A 6,432-nucleotide genomic window follows, 5' to 3' on the forward strand; every position below is an offset into this window, starting at 1 on the left:
CCACGTTTTGCTTCTTTGACTGAAATAAATGTATTTGTTTCACAGAAAACTTTACCACTAATGTATCTCGTATTTGATAATCGCGTGACAACTTTAGTTACTGTCTTACAGAAATCAACCGTGAATTTGTAAAACATTAAAACACATTTTCGAGTTGCTTGGTTACCTTACAAAAATCGACCTTTGTATTAAGTGCAGACATAAGTAGTTCGTGTTTAGATAAAACTTCTGTCCCTTTGTGTCTCTGAGACAGATCAAACACAAAATGTCTGAAACTCTTAAAGGCTTAGCTGTGGTCTTGTCGATCTGTGTAATCTGTACTGACATTTCTAGCTCTACTGAAATCCACAGTTTTCTCTTTTCTAGTCCTGAGGATCTCCGAGAAGAGTTTACTTTCGCAGAAGGTAGAGAATTTGAAACTTCGATGGTGAAAGATGTGGGTGAGTGTGGTCTCAAATGTGCACTACTTAGTCCTGATCGTTGTCTGGCCTTTGACATAAAAACAATTTCAACGATCTCTGCAAAATCTGTCCAGTGCAGGTTAACTTCGGAAAACCTCTCGCCAGAAAACCTTGTATATATGTCTGGACACAGTTTCTATCAGGTATAACTGAACATACATGGTAACGACAGGATGTGTTCTGAAAGCAAAATTAAAGTGTTGTGTGTTTTGCAAGTCTTGTAGACAATTAAAATAAACTTGATATTACTTCATTGAGCTTATGGAAACAGCTATTGAAAAAAGAAAGTAGTTAACAGTGGTGTAGCTATAAAAGAAGTTGACTGAAAAACCATTAAATATCCTGGCAGTCAGAAAACATGAAAGAATTCTATATCCCTATGTAGTCTATTTGTTTTATAATGATTTATAAAATACATGTGTTCAAGTTCATAATGGTTAACCTCCTAAATCTTTAGTATTAGAATTCTGCAGTAGTCTGATGTTTGATCTTTCAACGTTTAAAACTAGTTAGTTTTAAACTGCTACTCAGACAATACCAACTTTTACACTTATACATTTAACCAAGTAATGATAGTTACGCAAAACAAGAACTCTTCATCACAGCCAACCTTCAGTAATGAAGACATCCGAAACCAATTCTCCATCATAACCAATCTTTTCTGATAAAGACATCAGAAAAGAGTTCTCTATCACACACAACCTTTAGTAATGAGGATATTCAAAACTAACTCTCTATCATAAACACTCTTTAGTAATGAAGATATTCAAAACTAACTCTCTATCATAAACACTCTTTAGTAATGAAGATATTCAAAACCAACTCTCCATCACAGCTATCCCCAAGTGGCACAGTGGTATGTCTGTGGAGCTATATTGCTAGAAGCCGATTTTCGATACCCGTGGTGGGCAAAGCACACACTGCAGATAATAATAACAAAACTATCACAACCGATCTCCAGTGATGACTCCAGCATTTCAGCAATAAACCTTACGGTTTACAACACTAAACTACCGTTTTCAATAACTGTGTTGGACACATCACACATAACTCATCATGTAGATTTGTGTCTAACTATAAACAGTGAGGCCTCGCATGGCCTAGCGCGTTAAGGCGTGCGCTTCGTAATCGCGCTAAACATGCTCGCCCTTTCAGTCTTGGAGGCGTTATAATGTGACGGTCAATCTTACTTTTTGTTGGTAAAAGAGTAGCCCAAGAGTTGGCGGTGGGTGGTGATGACTAGCTGCCTTCCCTCTAGTCTTACACTGCTAAATTAGGGACGGCTAGCACAGATAGCCCTCGAGTAGCTTTGTGCGAAATTCCAAAACAAACAAACAAACTATAAACAGTAAAACAATCTCCAGTAATAAAATTATCTGAAACCTACTTTCCCTCAGGACGAAGTTCTAGTAATGAAGACATTTAAGCCACATTTAGGTTTCACTGATATTGTATTTAAAAATATAATTTATTTATATTATAGTTTATAACAATGTGATTTGTATTCACTATTCCAAAACAGGATCTCTGTAGACAAAAGAGTGTAAGAACATTCCAAGTTACCATAAATATTCTTTAAAACATTGTATGTGCTAATCCAGTAACTTCAAAACTAATATGTTAATATTTATTTCGTATCGTTAACATGCTGTTGAGGATTTATAAAGAAGGATTTGATACAATTAACTTTCTCACTGTGATTTAACGTTAAAAAATACAATTATTCCCATTAAATGCTTCTTTCATTAAACCTAACGCCTTCATTTATGTCTTTTTTAATATTTTTCTCGTAGGAAATTTACTACTTAATAACAAGTTAGGGCATTAATAAATGTTACTTTTACTCTAGTTTTAAATTAGCAGTTTGTTCTTAGATTTAATTCATTAAAAATGACACTTACCATAGCCTTAGTCTAAGGAGTAGACACTTCCATTCACGCCTAAGCTAGGATCAGCCGTCCATTTGCAACTAATAGTTTCACTATTCATTGCTTTGTTTTAGGTTAGTCAAATATTCTTTTATATTATGTCAACCAACAAATCATTCCATTCTAAGTTATGAGTTATTCTAGTTTCAGTTTTACACTAAACGATCATTTTCTCCCATCTAAGTCATCATTGTTATTTTAGGTTCGGTTTCATGCTGACAAAACATTAGTTTAGACAACTCATTAAGTACTTACACCTACCTATAGGTTTAGACTAACGTTAAATAATTCCGTTTTAGTTAGACTCATACTAACGTATATGACTGATTTTCTTCCCTAGGTTGTCAATGCTGCTCAGAATATCATTGCAACGAATATCCAAACAACTCATTCATCAGAAATCCAATTTACCACTCAGTTACCACCAGATGGCCAAAGTCAAATCACCTCTCAGATACATTCAACAACCGAGTTACAGATTGACAAAGGATCTACAACTGAAATTCCAACAGATGTTGAGTTACAGACTGACATGGGATCAACATCTGGTGTTCCAACAGATACTGAGTTACAGACTGACGAAGGATCTACAACTGAAACTCCAACAGATGTTGAGTTACAGACTGACATAGGATCAACATCTGGTGTTCCAACAGATACTGAGTTACAGACTGACGAAGGATCTACAACTGAAACTCCAACAGATGTTGAGTTACAGACTGACATAGGATCAACATCTGGTGTTCCAACAGATACTGAGTTACAGACTGACGAAGGATCTACAACTGAAACTCCAACAGATGTTGAGTTACAGACTGACATAGGATCAACATCTGGTGTTCCAACAGATACTGAGTTACAGACTGACGAAGGATCTACAACTGAAACTCCAACAAATGCTGAAGTGCAGATTGACCAAGGATCAACATCTGGTGTTCCAACAGATACTGAGTTACAGACTGACGAAGGATCTACAACTGAAACTCCAACAAATGCTGAAGTGCAGATTGACCAAGGATCAACATCTGGTGTTCCAACAGATACTGAGTTACAGACTGACGAAGGATCTACAACTGAAACTCCAACAGATGTTGAGTTACAGACTGACATAGGATCAACATCTGGTGTTCCAACAGATACTGAGTTACAGACTGACGAAGGATCTACAACTGAAACTCAACAAATGCTGAAGTGCAGATTGACCAAGGATCAACATCTGGTGTTCCAACAGATACTGAGTTACAGACTCACGAAGGATCTACAACTGAAACTCCAACAAATGCTGAAGTGCAGATTGACCAAGGATCAACGACTGGTGTTCCAACAGATACTGAGTTACAGACTGAAAAACAAGACACGGATTCAACATTAAAAGGAGTTACTGTCGATCACGAAACTCATGTATCAACTGAAAATCTAACCAATAAAATTAGTCAATCAGGTGTTACAGCCTCACGTCCCTCGACTGGTTTAAACGTCCCTGCCATTTCTCAACAATCTCCTACAAACGCTGAGATAACCACCACTAGAATAGCATCTAGTACAACTCAGGTAGCCATTATTACCGAAACTCATACTTTTGAGTTAGCTAATACCACTCAACCATTGAATACGTTGGTGGACCAAATTACAATGACAGAGTCAATTGATGCTGCTGCAAAAGTAGGAATGTATTTTGAAGACGGCACTCTTGAAACAGGGTTTCTTCTGTTTTATGGTTTTGAATTGTATATCTACAGAAATTTCTTCGATCCCTCTGCAACCGTATTTTCAAAACGCCATTTCAATGAAACATTCACCGGTGCAGATCCTAAAGGAGGGACGAAGGTACAAGCAGCTATGGTTTATGGAAGTGGAAACAGTAGAATCGCCTTGTTGTATAACAGTAAGTTCCAAGTCATTAATATTCTTTGTATTCACTGGACTCAACCTTCCAAACATATCACTTTACCACACGGGAAATTCAAATTCTCGAAGAATGTAAACAAATACTGAACTATAAACGTTTTCATTTTTAACGAATCAATTAATTCGATGTATCCTTTTATTTAAGTAATTGCATATAAATAAATTGCTCATACATTACACATATCGTAGTTATAAACAATGAATAAATCTCTCAGTCCATACTGCAAAGATATTTGTTAAAATAATTCCTCTTTCTTGTTCCACAGATCTATTAATATTTTATGTTTATTTACTTCATTTCAGTTTCTTTCTCCACAGATCTATTAGTATTTTATGTTTGTATACGTCATTTCTATTACTTGTTCCACAGATCTGTTAGTATTTTTTTTTGTTTACATCATTTGTATTATTTGTCCCACATATGTATTCGTATTTTATGTTTGTTTAAATCACTTTTGTTCTTGCCCCACAAAACTATTAGTATTTTATGTTTGTTTTCTTCATTTCTCTTTCTTGTTCTACAGAATTATTGGTGTGTAATGTTTGTTTACTCATTATGTTAGAAAAACACATAGGTTCAAGCAGTAGATGTAACTACTATCATAAATCTTCCTTATTGTAGAAACTATAACTTGTGATATGATATAAACTTTGCTTACTGTAGAAACTGTAACTTGTAATATAATATAAAACTTACTGTAGCGACTGCAACTTGTAATATAATATAAACCATTTTTACTCTAGAAACTGTACCTTGTAATATAATATAAACTTTACTCACTCTAGAAACTGTAACTTGTACTATAATATAAGCCTTCCTTACTGTTGACATTGTAATATATGATTTCTTGATGTGATGTGAAATATATCTGAACAATCAAAACTTCTTGTGATATTTCCTGTCATTATATTATATTGTTGCAAAGCTACATTTTAACTCTGTAATTTATTTGAATTTAGAGCCAGCTGTATATTTTTGATGTAATGTAAAGTTAGTTCTCGAAATACCTGGAATTAGTTTAGGTTATAAATGGTCAAGCAATGTGAAAAGTGAAGTGAGTTCGTACAAATGGGTTTATTTTACGTTAGACTCAGTATTTGTTTCAGAGGTATAAAGTCATTTTCAAACCTAGGCCTAAACAACATTTGAGAATTTAAGTTTGTTTTTGGGCTTGTAGAAATATCTGAATGAAGAAGTAAACTAATATCACCTTAATAAATGTGCTGGACGTTGAAACATATTCATCTGATAATTTAGAAGAACTGTAAAATATAATTTATTGTTCACTATGATATTAATACTATGTGTTAATATTTTCCGTTCTCTACACATTGGTCAACCACTGCTTAACCTACTATTGGCTATTTTTAGATGGTGAATATGACTTCTTTGACACCAGGAAAGGGATTTTGACGTTTGAAGTAATTGGAGACGAAACCTTAAATTCACCATGCCAGTTGGATTCAACTATACTTGCTATTGTGGACGAAGATGATGACAAAAACCAATGTATATACGTCACTACTGGAGGAATTAGGCACAATGTGAAATGGTACCATGCGACTCTTGAAAAGTTACGTCAGACAGTAAACTACATCAATGATAAACATCCGATTTCTGCAGCCATGGCTATCAGACATACCAGGGACGTAGAACCATACACCATCGTTCTGTTTTCAGGACAAAGGTGCACTATGTTGAAATGGAGTAGCTTATTGAACTACTGGAGAGTCATAAAATAACTTTGTAGCACGTTGCAGTGAGACCACACCTGCACCTCGCTGGTAACCAATTAGAATAAGGCTTCACACACATGAAGATACTAAAATCATTTTAAATTGCAACATGTACATGGTTGGTAATTAAAGCAAAAGCAGTTGAAGAGTGTGTTAATAGTCGGTTGTCTTTTAAGGAGTTTTGTGACGAAGCTTAAAACGGGAAACATTAGAAAGAACTATGTTTTCTATTCACATACGTTTATCGGTTTTAAGTAGAAAATCTTTTTTTTTATCCCAACGTTTCACCAGGTTTAGTTTACATTATTACGTGAGATACAGGAACAGAGGCTAACAGAAATCAATTTAAAATTTACTTTATAAAACTTTCTTTGTTTCACCAGGTTTAGCTTACAATA

The 6,432-nt window shown here is 34.8% G+C and overlaps 1 protein-coding gene across 1 annotated transcript; it reads left to right on the plus strand.

Annotated features, from left to right (window-relative positions):
* Positions 1-265: 265 nt before the first annotated feature.
* Positions 266-6,177, plus strand: LOC143245647 (uncharacterized). The gene is made up of 4 exons (XM_076491996.1): positions 266-604; positions 2,730-3,582; positions 3,621-4,274; positions 5,670-6,177. The coding sequence occupies exons 1-4, from the start codon at positions 266-268 to the stop codon at positions 6,038-6,040; spliced, it is 2,217 nt and encodes a 738-aa protein (XP_076348111.1). The 3' UTR covers positions 6,041-6,177.
* Positions 6,178-6,432: the final 255 nt, after the last annotated feature.

The sequence above is a fragment of the Tachypleus tridentatus genome, chromosome 2 (assembly GCF_004210375.1).
Source record: "Tachypleus tridentatus isolate NWPU-2018 chromosome 2, ASM421037v1, whole genome shotgun sequence".
In the NCBI taxonomy this organism is placed as follows: domain Eukaryota; kingdom Metazoa; phylum Arthropoda; class Merostomata; order Xiphosura; family Limulidae; genus Tachypleus; species Tachypleus tridentatus.